We start from the raw sequence: 18884 nt of genomic DNA on the forward strand, positions 1-18884 counted from the left end.
GTTTGTTTTTATTCATGTCAGGTAACGTAGCTAGCTAGTACAACGTTGTCAGACAACACAACTCACGAAGACTGATGAACTCGCAGCGCACGCATTACTCAAGTTCAAAGTCTGTAAACTGTTGTGGGCCTGACAGAGATATTAGAGTGGTGAGAAAGGGACCAACAGACCAACAGGCACCAACAGACACCAAGTTCAATGTAATTACTGCACAAATAGCCTATAATTGTATATAATTATTATTTTACCAATAAAAAAAGATATAATAATAATAATATTGATCCTTTCCGTGCGGCCCGGTAGCGAATGTCCGCGGCCCGGTGGTTTGGGACCGCTGCTATAGACTACAATATTATGCAAAGCTAGTGTTGATGATATTGAACATTTCTTTATTGTCGTTTACATTCTGTGCTACTGCACCCTTTAAGCCAGTGGTCACCAACTGGTCGATCGCGATTTCATGTGTCTGAAGGTACAAATCAAGTGCACTATAGGCCGACCGCTGGCTAATTGGATGGCTCAGATTACCGTGTCTGCATTAACATAGCAGGCGTAAAAGAAATTCACTGCAAAGTTGATACTGTGAGATTTCAAAACATTTAAAACCACGACTAGAGAGAGACTGTCAACGAACAGAGCAAAGAGCTTCTGTTTTTAAAAGTGAGTTTATGTTTAAGTTCTTACTCAGCACTGTCAACACCTTTTATTCAACACTTTTATAAGCCATAAAATGTGCATTCTTCCTACTTCCACTCCTGCTACAACCAGCACTGCAGCTGTAATGAAGGAGTAGAAAAGTGTATCATGAATTTGTGCATGAGGCGACTCGAGTTTCGCCATCAGCTGGAAGACGGCGTCCCTTTTTGGTCAGTGTCAGTGGAGGAAAGGGAGAGCGGAGGGACGTTGAGAGGTGGACCCTGTGACTGACCATCAGTATAATGTTTTTAAATGGTCTGAACAACAATACATGTGAGCGCTAGATCTCGGCTTGCATTTTGACTCAGAAAGTGATCTTGAGTCAGAAAAGGTTGGTGACCACTGCTTTAAGCTCACCTGAGATAAATGTCAAACTGACAAAAATGGTATGTATGTATAACAATGCAAGGTTCATTTAACAGTAAAATAAGACAAAATGTATTTCAAAATGTAAGCTGTGAATGCCTGAAATCTATTATCTTGATATAGTTAACCAAAATATGTTGCTATTGTGTGACTGTGACATACAGGCTCGACACTTAGCATGAAAAATATTTTCAATTGGTTAATAAATAGTAATTAATGCCAATGAAATGTGCTATCCTGTGCATATATCTGCACATGAACATTTTAATAGTACATGAAGTATGATCAATTATCTGAGAAGATACAAAACATGTGTGAAAAATGTGTTTATCTGGGGGTCACCTCAACACCAACGTTTTTTTACAGCTTTGAAACTGGTAACTAGTGGTTACTTACACAGCTGTCAATAACCTAATAATAAAACATCTGAATGGCTTCAAATAAAAACGGTTATGGATATAACAACCAGATAAATTGGTTGAAATCAAAGATTGAAGTGGGCTTAACGGCTACGCTACATGTACTACAATACTGATGATAGATAACATATCTTCATTGTGTGCTGTGCTAAAATCTTGAATCAGAGATGCAGAGATATTGTCCAGGCTCTGGAATTATGGTAAACACCGCCATCGTGCGGCGAGGGATTAAACGGCACATGTTCTTCTATAAAAAAGTGACCAAAGATATTAGTTAAATCTCCTGTCCCCTCAAATATCCTCTATTCAATGCAAGAAATAGCATGACCATAAGTAGAAGGACGTGCTTATCAATTTCATTTATTAGCTACACATGTATATGTATTGATCGTGCACATGCACAAGCAGTTCTGTAGTGTTGCCAACTTACCCCCCATTCCCTCATGAAGACAGTGACCTCCTCGGGCGCCGCCGTTTTGTTCCTTCTGAATTCATCTTTGACATACTGGTCTCTCAGCGCTCTCAAGTCAATGGGCAGGAACCGGTGCAACAGTAGAATCCTCTTATACAAAGACAAAACTCTTGATACGTGGGAAGGATTCGCCATGAAGTTGCTGGCAAGAGAAACACGCAAAACAAATAAATGTAGTAAGATCGCAAGCCAACTATGTATGACGGTTAGCTACTTGACCTTCCTTCAAAGACAACTCGGTGGCTGATTGTATGACTAATCTGTGACTGCTGGCTCGAACTCACAACTTTCAGGTTTCAAGCTATGCGTCACGTTCACTACTATGTAAGGCAAGTCCTTTCGTGACAAATGTCGCATGACACATTCAGATAAAAAACAAATACCTCTGTAGATGTGCAGTTTTGGCAACTTAGTCACATTAAAACAAGGACAGTTATTCAAAAAAACAGCGTTCCCTTGTTTATCCCGGAAGTAGAATTTTCTTTGACCATTCATAGACTTGGATGGGAAAACCTTTTCTTATAGGGCCCCCTAGCGGTGACTTTGTATTTGGACGTAAAGTTATTAACGTGAATTGGTTACATTTATTGGAAATGACTCGCACCAAATGATATATGCATGCAGCACTAAGCAGTAGCCTAAACGACAAACACCAAATCAGTCAGGGGAATCTCAATGTCCATCGTAACCTTAGACACAAGTATTATAAAGAGTGGTTATGAAAATGTTATAGAACTGTTACAAAGTTGTTATTTATAAAAACAGGACATTTCTTTTTGAGCTCCCTCTCCCAAAATAAAGAGAAAAAAATAAAGGCGACACTGACTAAATCGATTTGTTGTTTCCTAGAACATTCTTGTGATTGCAGGTAAATGGATGAAAGCACGATCCGTGTACCGTTCGTTCAATATCCGAATTTAAACAACAAATACGGATACCATTTGGATCTGTGGATATGATCATGCACTGACTGAAAATGTGTCAATTATAGCCTACTAGTGTACATACATAATTTCAGTCTCATCATCAGATGTATCAGACAAGGCAAACGCAATAACTGCTTGGTAACATTCCATGCATGCGTATTGGAGGAATTAACCGGCCTATAAAACTCACTCCCACCACTATGTGCTCTTATTCTTGTCACTCCATGTTTCTACTCCGGCGTTATCCACAATCAGAGGAGAATATATTTTTTTACATTTTTGTGTGAACTGGTAAGCCCATTTTTTTCATTAAAAATTACCAACGATAATATCAAAATATTTTAATATCAAAATGTTGCTAAAGGTGTTATTGTAACTTTAAAAGTAACAATGACTTTGATTGAGAGTCATTATTACAATTCTTTATTTTAAATACATCCCCCTTGTAAACTGATCTTCAACATTATAGCACAGTCAACGTCAGTTGAATACTGTATATAGCATATTGGCAAATTATTTTTGACAGGTTGGAAGTAACAAGTGTTTGTTAACCTGCCCTAACTCACTTATTTTTTTGTATCACTCACAGGGTTTGGTCTAAAAGAGGGGAATTATGATCACTCTTTCACCTGTACCCTTTGTGTCTGGGCTGTGTATAGGATTTCTGTTTATTCAATACTTTGTTTACTTGGACACCAGCACTGCAAAACCAGCTGTTTTCTCACTGGGTTACTCCAGTGGAGTTCATTATGACAAAAGGGTTCCAAGACACATACTCTCAGGTAATTGACTTCTGAATATCCATTCACTGCATTTTATTTGTCGCTTTCTTAATCCCAATATTGTAATAGAATGTTATTAATCAAAAACGAATATAAACAAATGCGTTGAGGTTTTCTCCACTTCCTATTAATGTGTAAGGTCTAAGTCTAAGTAGAAAGCTTTTTTTGTGTGTGTGTGAGAGAGAATCTTCTAACATCTGTGATTCCTGAAAGAATTCTGGTTCCAAGAGGCCAGTGGATTAGAGCACAGTGCTGGGAACACTACTGTTAGGGGTTTGATTCCTGCATAGGCCACATGCAGTTGTTTCAATGACACAACCAAATACTTTGGATAATAGCATCTGCTAAATCAGAGTTTCCCAAACTCGGTCCTGGCCCCAACAAAAAAATGTGGGTGCTCTAGCACAACACAGCTGATTCAAATACAGTGCCTCCAGAAAGTATTCACACCCCTTGACTTTTTCCACATTTTGTTGTGCTACAGCCTGATTTAAAATTGATTAAATTGAGATTTTGTGTCACTGCCCTACACACAATACCCCATAATGTCAAAGTGGAATTATGTTTTTAGACATTTTTGCAAATGTATAAAAATGTATAAAAAATGAAAAGCTTAAATGTCTTGAAAAGTTGAAATGTGTTTAAGAAGTCACATAATAAATTCATGGACTCACTCTGTGTGCAATAAGTGTTTAACATGATTTTTGGTACCTCAGTCGAGCTGTGAAGTTCAAACATAGATTCAACCACAAAGGCCAGGGAGGTTTTCCAATGCCTAGCAAAGAAGAAAAACCCAGCTATTGGTAGATGGGTAAAAACTAAAATCATTGAATATCCCTTTGAGCATCGAGAAGTTATTAATTACACTTTGGATGGTGTATCAATACACCCAGTCACTACAAAGATACAGGCGTCCTTCCTAACTCAGTTGCCAGAGAGGAAGGAAACGGCAAAATGTTGGAATATTGCTGTGAAGACTTGCTTCCATTAAGCCACAAGAGCATTAGTGAGGTAGGGCACTGATGTTGGGCGATTAGGTCTGGTTCACAGTCAGCGTTCCAATTTATCCCGTAGGTTTTAGATAGAGTTGAGGTCAGGGCTCTGTGCAGGCCAGTCAAGTTCTTCCACACCGATCTCGACAAATATTTATTTCTGTATGGAACTCGCTTTGTTCACAGGGGCAATGTCATGCTGAAACAGGAAAGGGCCTTTCCCAAACTGTTGCCACAAAGTTGAAAGCACAGAATCATCTAGATTGTCATTGTACAGAATGTACATATGTAAGGATAAAGTGACTAGTCAACAAGATAGATAATAAACAGTAACAGCTGTAACGTTTGCTTCCAACTCACACGCTCAAACATGTAGATCCCCTGAACGCAGCGCACTTTCCAGCTCACACTCTCAACACACATAGATCCCCTGAACGCAGCTCACTCTCCAGATCCCAATCACCTGTTCACACACCTGTATGTCATTATCACACACTATTTAGTTCAGTTCTTTGCACCCCATCATTGTGAGGTATTGATTGTTTTGTGTCACACTTCTACTTGGAGTGCTGGTTTTACTGTAATTTAATCCTCCCATGTATGATAGTTTTGGCCTGCCTCACTAAAAATGCGTTTTGCCTATTACCTGCCTGTAGCTAAGCCTATCGAATTTCCTGTTATCAACCTATTGCCTGATCTCCCGGATGACATTACTAGCCTTTTTCCCTGTCTGTACTGTTGCCTTTTTGGACCCCCGTGTATGACCTTCTACCTTCCCCTGGACCCAGCTACTTGCCTCCTCCTGTGGTTGTTTACAAATAAACACCTGCTGTGCCCTGCGCATGAAACCAGCTCTCTGTCTCCCATTGTGTTCATGACAACAGCAGTATATGTGATGAGTGAAAAGAGTTGCAAAAAGGGTCAATTCATATAGTTAACCAATAGCTACCCGGACTAACTATTTAGCAGTCTTACGGGGGTAGAAGCTGTTCAGTGTCCTGTTGCTTACAGACTTGGGGCATTGGTACAGCTTTCCATGCAGTAGCAGAGGGAATAGTTCAGACCTTTTAGGGTCTTCCTCTGACACCGCCTGGTACAGAGGTCCTGGATGGCAGGGAGCTCGGCCCCAGTGATGTAATGGGCTGTACACACTACCCTCTGTAGTGCCTTGGGGTCAGATGCCAAGCAGTTGCCATACCAAGCCGTGATGCAGCCTGTCAAGATGCTCTCAATGGTGCAGCTGTATACCCTTTAGAGGATCTGAGGACCCATGCTAAATCTTTTTAGCCTCCTGAGGGGGAAGAGGTGTTGTCATGCCCTCTTCATGAATGTGTTGGTGTGTGTGTGAACCATGATTATTCCTTAGTGATGTGGACACAGAGGAACTTGAAGCTCTCAACCTGCTCCACTACAGCCCTGTCTATGTGGATGGGTGCGTGCTTGGTCCTCTGTTTCCTGTAGTCCACGATCAGCTCCTTTGTCTTGCTGATGTTGAGGGAGAGGTTGTTGTCCTGGCACCACACTGCTAGGGCTCTGACTTCTTCTCTGTAGGCTGACTCATCGTCATCGGTGAACCGGGCCTATCACCGTCGTGTCGTCGGCAAACTTAATGATGGTGTTGAAATTGTGCAAGGCCACGTAGACGTGGGCGAACAGGGAGTGCAGGAGGTGTCTAAGCACGCACCCCAGGACCGAGTTTGGGACACCATGTGCTAATTGACCACACTTTTTATTCATTATTTTTTAAATGATCTCTTTCAGATGAGGACAGGAGTGTTGCAGCCAACCTGTCCCAAAATGTACGACTACTATGTTGGATCATGACTGGGCCTAAGAACCTGGAGTCCAGAACCAAACACATCCGGGCCACCTGGGGCAAACGATGCAAAAAAAACCTCTACATGAGCTCAGAGGAGACAGAATTCCCCACGGTGGGGCTCAACGTAACTGAGGGACGAGACCAGCTCTACTGGAAGACCATCAGAGCCTTCCAGTACATCTACCAACACCACCGCAACGACTACGACTGGGTCCTCAAAGCCGACGATGACACGTTCGTGGTCATCGAGAACCTCCGACACACATTGTCTAAACAGGACCCGGAGAAGCCTGTATACTTTGGGCGAAGGTTCCACCCGTTCGTCCAGCAGGGTTACATGAGTGGTGGAGCCGGCTATGTCCTCAGTAAAGAAGCCGTCAGAAGGTTCATCAAGGGATTCGACACAGGGAAATGTTCCAACTTCTCCATCATAGAAGACATGGCTCTAGGGAAGTGTATGGAGACTATGGGTGTGGAGCCGGGGGACTCCAGAGATGTGAAGGGAAGGCAGACTTTTCATCCCTACCCACCAGACATGTACTTGATCAAAGAGCCGCCCAGAAAACGGCCCTGGTATCTCTTATACGACCACTACAAACCAAGAGAGGTAAGCATAGCCTAACCCTAATGAAGTAGACACTTACATCAAGTATAATCATACATACCATTCTATTCAATTATATTTTCAGCTGTGTGATACTTCCTCAATCATGTGTAATGTATATTGAGAGGTGTCATAGATGCTTTGGGTTTGGCATTCAAAGTGTTTTATGATTGAGTAACTACAGTAAATATTTACTCATGGATTTACTCATGGCATTGTACTTATTATAAGTAAGTAGCAAAGCTTGTGCGAGCCGGAAAGGCTCTTAAGACAAAAGCCTATATCTTGTTACTGTAGCGTGAGGCAGCATGATGTACAGGGCCTTATATAAACACTTGTATAATGTTTTATACAGGCTTAATACAGCAGTTGGTATACTACCTAAATAAGCCTTTCTTAAAGTATGGGTCGCGACGTGTCAGTGTAAATGTATAATTATTGATTTGGCCAAGTGAATCTGCTTCTCTGCTCAGTTTGGCAGCTGCGCGAGTTTGAGAGAGGAGATGCCCGTGTGCTTCGCGGTTTACCGGATCTTTTTCTGCAGTTTTCTTGAAGATCACTCCGCGACCCACCCGATGCAGCGCTGTCGTTCAGGCAGCAGATGATCCGCTGTTAGCCATTGACTCTTCATTCCCAATCACTCACCGCTGTTATCAAATGGACTTATGCTAGTCACAAGTTCTGACTGAGCTCAATTGTCATGAAACGCATATACAGCGATGAGTTTCTCTCTCTTTCATACAAACTTATAACGAGGAGCGCCCACAATGTGTTTTGTGTGAGGAAGTGCTTAGTAATGAGTCTCTCATGACGAACAAATTAATAAAACGACACGTCCTGACCAAACATCCACAGCATGATGGTAAACCCAGTGAGTTCTTTCAGAACAGGACAGAATGCTTCAGGAAACAGTGCTTCGACAGTGGAAAAGTAAGTCAGCTAGCAAGGCATTGTTGTCATTTTATAACAGGTGATGAGAAGCAGAAATAAGGGAGTACTAACTCTCATAGTAGTAGATGTGAGTTTCTCTTTCATACAATCCCCTGGCCGTGTACACTGCTAATAGCTAACATTCGCCAAAGCAAGCTAGCTACCAGTGCAACCCAGTAACAGCACAGATGATGATGAAAAATGATCAGGCCTACTGTACATCTTACTGTAGAAATGATTGTTGAAAAAACTAGTCTAGGTTGGAACTGTTGCTGTTAAAATACAATAATAATTGTTATTCTTAACTGGAATAAACTGATTGAAGCAAGATGCTTTTTGAGGCAAACACACTCAATACAGTTCTGGGTTGTTCATCAACAGCAGGAAGCGGTCTCCTGCCTGACTGAGAAAGCAGTAGATGTTCTGGTCCAGTTTGGCACCACATACCTATGCGAGTCAGGGTTCTCAACTCTGGCATACTTAAAAAACAAGTACAGAAACAGTTTGAAGGCTGAGCATGACCTCAGTGTTGTACTGTCAAAAACAGAGCCCAGAATAGACATGCTCATTAGGACTGCTGTGTGTTTTCTGGCCTACATCTGTGTGATGTGATCAATCAGTTTATTCCAGTTCAGAATAAAACATATGTATTGTATTTTAACAGCAACAGTTCCAACCTAGACTTAACAATAATTTCTACAGTAAGATGTACAGTAGGCCTGATCATTTTTTTTTAATCTGTACTGTTACTTAGGGTTGCACTATCAGAAAGCCTGTGTGTGTTCTGTTATTCGTCTGTGTGATGTGATCAAATCCGTTTATTCCAGTTCAGAATGAAAATTATTTATTGTATTTTAACAGCAACAGTTCCAACCTAGACAGATATGTAAGAGTGTTTTTAATGGGGGAAAATTAACATTAATAAATATTTATATGGATATTTAATTTCATTGTTATTTGTTTTTGTCTATATTGCATTTGTTTTAGGCGTAAGTGCAATGAGATGTACTGATATGTATGTATAGTTGCACATTTTCCTATGCTTGGGTCCCAGGAAAACACAGAATTTCTCATTTGGGTCCCAGGCTGAAAACGTTGAAGAACCCTTGACCTAAACGACTATTTATATACTTAATCAGACTGTCGTTCTTCTTTCTCCCAGGGCCCAGAATGTTGTTCAGATCACATCGTATCATTTCACTACATCTATCCTGTAGAGATGTACACGCTGGAATACTTCACCTATCATCTACGGCCCTATGGATACAAGTACAGGTACAACCCTGATGCTGCAGCAGCTGAAATTGAGAGTAACACCACCACACCTGTCTCTGCTTAACACAGAGATATCACAGACAGACTACTGCACTGAAGAAAGAACTTATTTCTGTGTCATGTTTAAATGCCGAAACAACAGCCTGACATTGCTCAGCTTACCAAAGAAAGTGGCAATGAGACTAAGGAAATGGAACCACTATCAAATTCATTGACATGGTAGTTTTAAACATATTTTGAAGCTATACATTGTATTTGTTGTCTATGTAAACAAACATGAACAATAGAGTTACAGTTTTTTTGTGACAGGGTGAGACAGTTGTACTAAGTTGAGTTCATTCTGTTGATAGAGTTTCACATTTCCTTCTTTGCTTTTGTTATACAATGTAAAAAAATATCTATTTTACAGTCGAGTGTTCATTTTTTCCAACTTACAGTTAAACAAAGGTTAACATGATATTTTGTTAAAATGAAAATAGAAGTATGTACTTAATGGGTTCTACAGATTTATGGAGGTCTAGTAAAATATTAAATTCAGATTGATAGCTAAAGATGACATTTTGACAAAGTTCAGTACACAACAGATCATTTTATGTTATGAGACTCCTGACCTGTGAGAATCTGTTCAGTTCAGTGTTTTTGGTGTGGAAGTTAAGGTGTCTTTTAATGGACAATTATTTGAAGCAACACAATGAGTAAAAACAAGGGTGTGAAAATATAAAAAATATGAACTGGTTGAATATTTGTACAGTACAGGGGTGGTTCACAGACTACATAAAGAACACAATAGAGAAATAGAGTATACAGGTCCTCTGGAGCATCAGTGTAGCAGTGCTGTCGTTCGCCTGAGCTTTGGTCAAACTGTAACTGATATAGAGACTGTGTCCCAATTCTCCACCCTTATCCCAAAGTATGCACTTACATACTCCACATCCTTGGGAGAATTGGGATGCAGCCATAGATAGATAGGAGGCCATGTCCTCAGTGCATCCCTCTGACATCAACATTGGGAAATGTGCAGGCTTTGTATCCGGCCCAACTCTTTAAACAAAGCACCACTGTCTGTTACATGCGAGAACTGGTTGTGAGAACTGGTTTTGTAACATTATGACGTAATCTGAACAAGGAAACAGATCTGAGTCTGCCATAGACAAAACATTTATAGTGGGTGTATGGAAGTGTGAAGAAATCCATGTACAGATAAGACAAAGAGCAGCATACTCTCCAGGGCTGTGCCAAGATACACAGTTTAACAAAGACTGTCATCAACATCAAGCTAATTTCAAGCTATCAAATTATTAAATAGTCATCCAGGGAGTATCAAAATATAACTTTTCCCCAAATGTAACTTTAAACAGGCCACGCAGTGAGCATAGTTGGGATGTGATGAGACATTATCTATAACGTTTAAAGAGTTTACAATACTGCAACTATGGTGACTGCTTTACATGCAATGCATTTTCACACTGTTTAAACTCAAATACTTACATTTTAAATAATCGCTGCTCTCTCACAGACGTCATAAACCAAAGGGTTATATAAAGGTTTTTAACATCATCGAGTTAATGTCAAAGCAGTTTTGGCCCTGTTCCATGCCGATCTACAGAAATCAAGACATCCCCATCACAAACCCCTTAAGGGGCTCTTCATTTGTGTTGGTAGAATAGATCCCTTGTCTGTTCTTGCCACACTCTGATTGGGTTCACCTGTCTTTGTGCTTGTCTCCACCCCCCTCTAGGTCTTGCCCATCTTCCCCATTATCCCCTGTGCATTTATACCTGTGTTCTCTGTCTGTTTCCAGTTCGTCTTGTCAGGTCTTACCAGCATGTTTTCCCGTCTTCCTGTTTTCTCAAGTTTCTGTTAACTAGTTCTGACCAGCCTGCCTGCCGTTCTGTACCTGCCTGACTCTGACCCGATTACGAACCTCTTCCTGGCCTAGACCTGTCTTTTGCCTGCCCCCTGTTTGGGTCAATAAACATCTGTAATTCTAGCTGTCTGCATCTGGGTCTTATCCTGAGTTCTGATAGATATTTTATCAATGTATTTAGATAGGCCTATGCTATTTGCATGGATTCCATTTTGAATTGACTGCTATGAGTGTCAGTGTAAATAAAACTTAACTAGAACCATATACTAGGCAGTCTAGCATCTAGTCTTAAACTTGATCTAGAGTCTTGAACTTGATCTCGAACCACATACTGGGCAGCGTCATGAAGTCGTCTATCAGGTACACGTGCTCCTCATCTGGGCCAGAGGTGATAGCAATCATCTCAGCCTGGAATTCTGCTTACAGCGGGCCTTTCTTATTTACCACTCCGATGACAAACATCAATGCTGGCGGCGTCCTCAGGCTGCACTGCATCACACCGGTCTGCCTGCCCATCGGTTTGTACCACGGCGACTTTATGAACACCGGGCCGCGAGGCCTGGAACAGCTGGTTGGCTCTCAAGATGGCACTACCCATAAAGGTGCCCTCGCCCAGGTATAGCATCTTCCTCACCGCAGTCAGAGAAATTACATAGATTGACAGACAGACAGATATACCAGTGGATGAATGAATGAGTGTAATTAACATCAGACAGAAAAAGGATACAGCAGAATGAACACAGGTCTGCTTCAAGAATGTCTAGACATTAGCTCAGAGGGCTAACACAGTGGTGGCATGCAAGAAACCCAGGATTTGAACCCAGTCTGTAACAGGTACTCATCTGCTTCAATACTACTGACCTTAACATCGTTCTGGCTGGACTGCTGCTTCACATTGACCACCACCATGTCCAAATGACTGTAGAGGATCACACTGATCCTGCTGGCCTCACAGTTCACAGACATACGGTCAGTCAGGGCGTTCACAAAGTCCTTGACCACCTCAAAGTTCTCCGGTCCAAAGCTCTCTGAGCTGTCAATCACAAACGCCAGCTCCAGAGGACTCTCTCTGCACTTCAGAGCACAGCCTGAGAACATAAACAGAGAGAGTGTCTTTATCGATCAATCAAATGTATTTAAAAAGTCATTTTTACATCAGCAGTTGTCACAAAGTGTTTTACAGTAACCTGGCCTAGAACACAAAGAGCAAACAGAAGAACATTTAATATATTAATTTTGATCTATTTAGCAAAGGATAGTCCAGCAATAGTAACAATTGCCACTGTTTTCCAGGGAGCTCTTGACACAGTTCCTTAGAAGGAAGAAACATCAGCTAACTCTGTAAGTCAATAGTGTTTATGTTCTGTACACATCCATTCATTCATAGTCAATGAGCTGTTTTAACTAACCACAAATGTCCCTGATGATTTTGATGACTTCCTCTCTCTGTGGGAGGAAGAAGAAAACGTTACTGAGATAGAAAAATATGGTTGAGAGACATAACAAAAGGTGTTATTATGAAACAGTAAGCATTTTGTGCTCTCCTCACTGTCAGGCCAGGTTCCCCCTTCTCACCAGATTTCCCCTGCAAGTTTGGACACAGGTTAGCAATCAACATATAAATGAACCATGAAATACAGTTGAAGTCGGAAGTTTACATACACCTTAGCCAAATACATTTAAACTCAGTTTTTCACAATTCCTGACATTTAATCCTAGTAAAAATTCCCTCTCTTAGGTCAGTTAGCATCACCACTTTATTTTAAGAATGTGAAATTTCAGAATAATAGGACAGAGAATGATTTCTTTCAGCTTTTATTTCTTTCATCACATTCCCAGTGGGTCAGAAGTTTACATACACTCAATTAGTATTTGGTAGCATTGCCTTTAAATTGTTTAACTTGGGTCAAACGTTTCGGGTAGCCTTCCACAAGCTTCCCACAATAAGTTGGATGAATTTTGGCCCATTCCTCCTGACAGAGCTGGTGTAACTGAGTCAGGTTTGTAGGCCTCCTTGCTTGCACACGCTTTTTCAGTTCTGCCCACAAATTTTCTATAGGGTTGAGGTCAAGGCTTTGTGATGGCCACTCCAATACCTTGACTTTGTTGTCCTTAAGCCATTTTGCCACAACTTTGGAAGTATGCTTTGGGTCATTGTCCATTTGGAAGACCCATTTGTGACCAAGCTTTAACTTCCTGACTGATGTCTTGAGACGTTGCTTCAATATATCCACATCATTTTCCTTTCTCATGATGCCATCTATTTTGTGAAGTGCACCAGTCCCTCCTGCAGCAAATCACCCCCACAACATGATGCTGCCACCCCCGTGCTTCACGGTTGGTATGGTGTTCTTTGGCTTGCAAGCCTCCCCTTTTTCCTCCAAACATAATGATGGTCATTATGGTCAAACAGTTCTATTTTTGTTTCATCAGACCAGAGAACATTTCTCCAAAAAGTACGATCTTTGTCCCCATGCGCAGTTGCAAACCGTAGTCTGGCTTTTTATGGTGGTTTTGGAGCAGTGGCTTCTTCCTTGCTGAGTGTTTTTTCAGGTTATGTCGATATAGGACTCGTTTTACTGTGGATATAGATACTTTTGTACCCGTTTCCTCCAGCATCTTCACAAGGTCCTTCGCTGTTGTTCTGGGATTGATTTGCACTTTTTGCACCAAAGTATGTTCATCTCTAGGAGACAGAACGCGTCTCCTTCCTGAGAGGTATGACAGCTGCGTGGTCCCATGGTGTTTATACTTGCATACTATTGTTTTTACAGATGAACGTGGTACCTTCAGGCATTTGGAAATTGCTCCCAAGGATGAACCAGACTTGTGGAGGTCTACAATTTTTCGGCCGATTTGATGTCAAGCAAAGCGGCACTGAGTTTGAAGGTAGGCCTTGAAATACATCCACAGGTACACCTTCAATTGACTCAAATTATGTCAATTAGCCTATCAGAAGCTTCTAAAGCCATGTCATAATTTTCTGGAATTTTCCAAGCTGTTTAAAGGCACAGTCAACTTAGTGTATGTAAACTTCTGACCCACTGGAATTGTGATACAGTGAATTATAAGTGAAATAATCTGTCTGTAAGCAATTGTTGGAAAATTACTTGTGTCATGCACAAAGTAGATGTCCTAACCGACTTGCCAAAACTAGTTTTTAACAAGAAATTTGTGGAGTGGTTGAAAAACGCATTTTAATGACTCCAACATAAGTGCATGTAAACTTCTGACTTCAACTGTATGTCATTTTACATTTACGTCATTTAGCAGACACTCTTATCCAGAGAGACTTACAAATTGGTGCATTCACCTTATGATATCCAGTGGAACAACCACTTTACAATAGTGCATCTAAATCTTTTAAGGGGGGGGTGGTTAGAAGGATTAGAGCCTGAAGGTACGGAGGTGCCGTTCCCCTCACAGCTCCGTAGGCAAGCACCATGGTCTTGTAGCAGATGCGAGCTTCAACTGGAAGCCAGTGGAGTGTGCGGAGGAGCGGGGTGACGTGAGAGAACTTGGGAAGGTTGAACACCAGACGGGCTGCGGCGTTCTGGATGAGTTGTAGGGGTTTAATGGCACAGGCAGGGAGCCCCGCCAACAGCGAGTTCCAGTAATCCAGACGGGAGATGACAAGTTCCTGGATTAGGACCTGCGCCGCTTCCTGTGTGAGGCAGGGTCGTACTCTGCGAATGTTGTAGAGCATGAACCTACAGGATTGGGTCACCGCCTTATGTTAGCGGAGAACTACAGGGTGTTGTCCAGGGTCACGCCAAGGCTCTTAGCACTCTGGGAGGAGGACACAATGGAGTTGTCAACCGTGATGGCGAGATCATGGAACGGGCAGTCCTTCCCTGGGAGGAAGAGCAGCGCCGTCTTGCCGAGGTTCAGCTTGAGGTGGTGATCCGTCATCCACACTATATGTCTGCCAGACATGCAGAGATGCAATTTGCCACCTGGTTATCAGAAGGGGGAAAGGAGAAGATTAATTGTGTGTCGTCTGCGTAGCAATGATAGGAGAGACCATGTGAGGATATGACAGAGCCAAGTGACTTGGTGTATAGCGAGAATAGGAGAGGGCCTAGAACTGAGCCCTGGGGGACACCAGTGGTGAGAGCACGTGGTGCGGAGACGGATTCTCGCTACGCCACCTGGTAGGAGCGACCTGTCAGGTAGGACACAATCCAAGAGTGAGCCGCGCCGGAGATGCCCAACTCGGAGAGGGTGGAGAGGAGGATCTGATGGTTCACAGTATCAAAGGCAACAGATAGGTCTAGAAGGATGAGAGCAGAGGAGAGAGAGTTAACTTTAGCAGTGCGGAGAGCCTCCGTGACACAGAGAAGAGCAGTCTCAGTTTTATAACCATGATGGGACCAAAAGACTATCATACCATGGGTCCTATAGACCCTGGCTCTCCAAATTCTCCCTTGTCTCCTTTCCTCCCACAGTCTCCACCAATCCCCCTGTGTAGAGTAATATGACAGTATTGTTAAGCACATCAACAAGAACATTTATAGTGAACAGCAAATGGTTGTGTGTGTCCATGTTGTCATTGAACCGGTCTGTGTGTGTTTGTTTGGCAGTTACAGTCCTGTGTGGCTCAGGTTGTTGGTTCAATTCCCGCAGGGATCAAAAGCGTTGGCTAAGTTTGTACCTTTTCTCCTGGAAAGCTGTCCCCTGGAGGCCCCGGGGGGCCCATTGGCCCCTGGAACCCAGGCTCCCCTGAAGGTCACAAGAAGACCAGACTAATGATTAGCATGGTTAATCATGGCTATAACAGCTCACAACACTGTATACAGTGGCACACAGAATATTGTGCCACGTCAGTGTGATAGTACCAAAACCAATTTCCCTCTGAGCATACAGGTAACTGCCAAAATAAAGGAAACACTTGAGTAAAAGAGGGATGCAAAGTATATTGACGCAGGTGCTTCCACACAGGTGTGGTTCCTGAGTTAATTAAGCAATTAAAACCTCCCATCATGCTTAGGGTCATGTATAAAATGGCCAGTTGAACACTACAATGGCTAGAAGAAGCATAGGGGGTTTAAAGGGTGTGTGTGTCTCAATCACCAGATCTCAACCCAATTGAACACGTATGGGAGATTCTGGAGCACCAAATTATGGAATTTATTGTGGAAGAATGGTGTCGCACCCCTCCAGTAGAGTCCCAGACACTTGTAGAATCTATACCAATGCACACTGAAGCTGTTCTGGTGGCTCATGGTGGCCCAATGCCCTATTAAGACACTTTATGTTGGTGTTTCCTTTATTTTGACAGTTACCTGTACCTCACCACTTGAACATAGCAGAGTATTTTGTTTGTGGGGCCATGAACGACATACTATAATTACATGGGCATTTAACTAGAATTGCAGTTGATATATTGTCAATTACACATAATTATCCAAGAAATATTACACCATCATCACCATTATGTGGCAGCAGGTAGCCTAGTGGTTAGAGCGTTGGACTCGAAAGGTTGCAAGATTAAATCCCCGAGCTGACAAGGTAAAAATCTGTCGTTCTGCCCCTGAACAAGGCAGTTAACCCACTGTTCCTAGGCCGTCATTGTAAATAAGAATTTGTTCCTAACTTGCCTAGTTAAATAAAGGTAAAATAAAATGATGATCACTATCGCACACCCCACCATGCCAGTCCAGTATGATAATGTTACCCTACCTTGGGCTCCTGGGATACCTGACAGACCAAGTGGACCTGGCTGGCCCACAGAACCCTGCTTAACATACAAACATTAGTTCAGTTCCACATGACAATTTTCAAAAAGAAAAACATTTGACCTTTTTAAAGGGACACTGGTATTGAAAAGAAACAAGAGATGTTGACAATAAGTGATCTACAGCAGATGAAGGGTCTATGCCAGGGGTAGGGGCTAGGGGGTAGGAGCTAGGTGATAGCACTAGGTGATAGGAGCTAGGGGTAGGAGCCAGGGGTAGGAGCCAGGGGTAGGAGCCAGGGGTAGGGGCCAGGGGTAGGGGCTATGGCAGGCAAACATTTTGGCTTGAGGGCCACATCGGAATTTTGCAATTCAATGGAGGTCTGCATTTTATGGGGGACCAATTGTTTGTTAAAATCAATTTGGGCCTCCCGAGAGGAGAGGGTTTGGCAGGCTGAGATTTCCTTGTCCCATCGCGCTCTAGCGACTCCTGTGGCGGGCCGCGCGCATGAACGCTGACACGGTTGCCTGGTGTACGGTGTTTCCTCCAACACATTGGTGCGGCTGGCTTCCGGGTTAAGCGGCGTTGTGTGTCAAGAAGCAGTGTAGCTTGGCTGAGTCGTGTTTCGGAAGGTCGCGCGGCTCTCGACCTTCGCCTCTCCCAAGTCCGTATGGGAGTTGCAGCGATGGGACAAGATTGTAACTACCAATTGGATACCACGAAATTGGGGGGAAAAAAGGGTTTAAAAAATAATAATAAATATATATATATATATATATATATATATATTAGAATAATAAATACGGCCCGTGGGCTGTACTTTGCCACCCCCTTGGGCTAGGAGCAAGGGGGGAGGGACTAGGGCATAGGGGCTATTGGGCATAGGGGCAATTGGGCTAGGAGCAAGGGGGAGGGGCTAGGGAGTAGGGGCTAGGAGCAAGGGAGGAGGGGCTAGGGCGTAAGGGGCTAGGGTGTAGGGGTAGGAGCAAGGGCGTAGGGGCTAGAGACTAGGGGCTAGTGGTAGAAGCTAGGGGTAGAGGCTAGGGGGTAGGAGCAAGGGGGCAGGGGCTTAGGGGCTAGGGGTAGGAGCAAGGGGAGAGGGGCTAGGGCGTAGGAGCAAGGGGAGAGGGGCTAGGGCGTAGGGGCTAGGGCGTAGGAGCAAGGGGAGAGGGGCTAGGGGTAGGAGCAAGGGGCTAGGGCATAGGGGCTAGAAGCTAGGGGGTAGGGACTAGGGGCTAGTGGTAGAAGCTAGGGGTAGAGGCTAGGGGGTAGTGGCTAGGGGCTAGAAGCTAGGGGTACGGAATAGGGATAGGAGCTAGGAGTAGGGTCTAGGGGTAGGAGATAGGGTGTAGGGGCTATGGATAGAGCGAGGGGGTAGGGGATATGGGTAGGGGCTACAGGGTAGGAGCTAGGGGGTAGGGGATAGGAATTAGGGGGGAGGGGCAAATGGTAGGGGAAAGGAATACAGGGAAATGGGTCAGGGGAAAAGGGGTGATAAGGGGTAGGGACTAGGTGGTAGGGGCTACGGAGATACAGGCTGTTTCTGGATTGCTGTGTGTGTGTGTGCGCAGCTGTTTGCATGCACCTGTGTGTATACCACTTACCTTTGACCCAGGTAGACCCCTGCCAGGAGGACCTGGTAGACCCATCATTACAAAACTGCCAAGCAGAAGAACAGAGACGTGAGATACGCAACATCATGAACCTCGAATGACAGACCAACAATAACCAGGCAAATACAGCAAACACACACAACCTGTTCCACTGATATGTTGAACCAGCTGTCAAAAGCCACATTTCATATTATGAGCCAAATCTACTGTAAAAGAGCGTAATGGGAGTTCACTGCTATTGTCATAAACATATAGTTAAGAAATACCTCTCATAGGATCAACAACTCTAAAAGAGATGTAAAATACAATCATGGGTGGGAGAGCTTACTGGTATTGTTAAAGCATATTGTTCATCTGTCTTTATCCCTAATCAAACAACCTCATGTCACACAATAGTCAAATAGTTTGTAAAGTAATAGAAGCAATACTTATGTCTTTTGAAATC

The 18884-nt window shown here is 43.0% G+C and overlaps 2 protein-coding genes and 1 long non-coding RNA gene across 3 annotated transcripts; 1 reads left to right on the forward strand and 2 right to left on the reverse strand.

Annotated features, from left to right (window-relative positions):
• Positions 1–1292: 1292 nt before the first annotated feature.
• LOC123726791 (uncharacterized) lies at positions 1293–2440 on the reverse strand. The gene is made up of 2 exons (XR_006758936.1): positions 1912–2440; positions 1293–1728 (listed from the first exon to the last, which is right to left on the reverse strand). It is a non-coding gene; the product is annotated as an uncharacterized lncRNA (long non-coding RNA).
• A 411-nt stretch (positions 2441–2851) lies between these two features.
• LOC123726784 (glycoprotein-N-acetylgalactosamine 3-beta-galactosyltransferase 1) lies at positions 2852–11271 on the forward strand. The gene is made up of 4 exons (XM_045694796.1): positions 2852–3170; positions 3469–3661; positions 6415–7079; positions 9169–11271. Exons 2-4 carry the CDS (start codon positions 3493–3495, stop codon positions 9343–9345), a joined length of 1011 nt encoding a protein of 336 aa, XP_045550752.1. The 5' UTR covers positions 2852–3170; positions 3469–3492; the 3' UTR covers positions 9346–11271.
• Positions 9469–13015, reverse strand: LOC123726785 (collagen alpha-1(XXVIII) chain-like). The gene is made up of 4 exons (XM_045694797.1): positions 12698–13015; positions 12558–12594; positions 12010–12236; positions 9469–11773 (listed from the first exon to the last, which is right to left on the reverse strand). Exons 1-4 carry the CDS (start codon positions 12764–12766, stop codon positions 11585–11587), a joined length of 522 nt encoding a protein of 173 aa, XP_045550753.1. The 5' UTR covers positions 12767–13015; the 3' UTR covers positions 9469–11584.
• Between the last annotated feature and the right edge of the window lie 5869 nt (positions 13016–18884).

This window comes from Salmo salar, chromosome ssa14 (genome assembly GCF_905237065.1).
Source record: "Salmo salar chromosome ssa14, Ssal_v3.1, whole genome shotgun sequence".
NCBI lineage: Eukaryota > Metazoa > Chordata > Actinopteri > Salmoniformes > Salmonidae > Salmo > Salmo salar.

Bases quoted from the DNA above. Each gene is read 5' to 3' on its own strand.
- LOC123726785 (XM_045694797.1), bottom strand. From the start codon at position 12,766: ATGTTGATTGCTAACCTGTGTCCAAACTTGCAGGGGAAATCTGGTGAG. The intron at 12,595-12,697 runs GTGAGGAGAGCA...TTCCTCCCACAG, and splicing joins AGGGGGAACCTGGCCTGACA to AGAGAGGAAGTCATCAAAAT. The intron at 12,237-12,557 runs GTTAGTTAAAAC...TTATGTTCTCAG, and splicing joins AATCATCAGGGACATTTGTG to GCTGTGCTCTGAAGTGCAGA.
- LOC123726784 (XM_045694796.1), top strand. From the start codon at position 3,493: ATGATCACTCTTTCACCTGTACCCTTTGTGTCTGGGCTGTGTATAGGA. The intron at 3,662-6,414 runs GTAATTGACTTC...GATCTCTTTCAG, and splicing joins TCCAAGACACATACTCTCAG to ATGAGGACAGGAGTGTTGCA. The intron at 7,080-9,168 runs GTAAGCATAGCC...TCTTTCTCCCAG, and splicing joins ACCACTACAAACCAAGAGAG to GGCCCAGAATGTTGTTCAGA.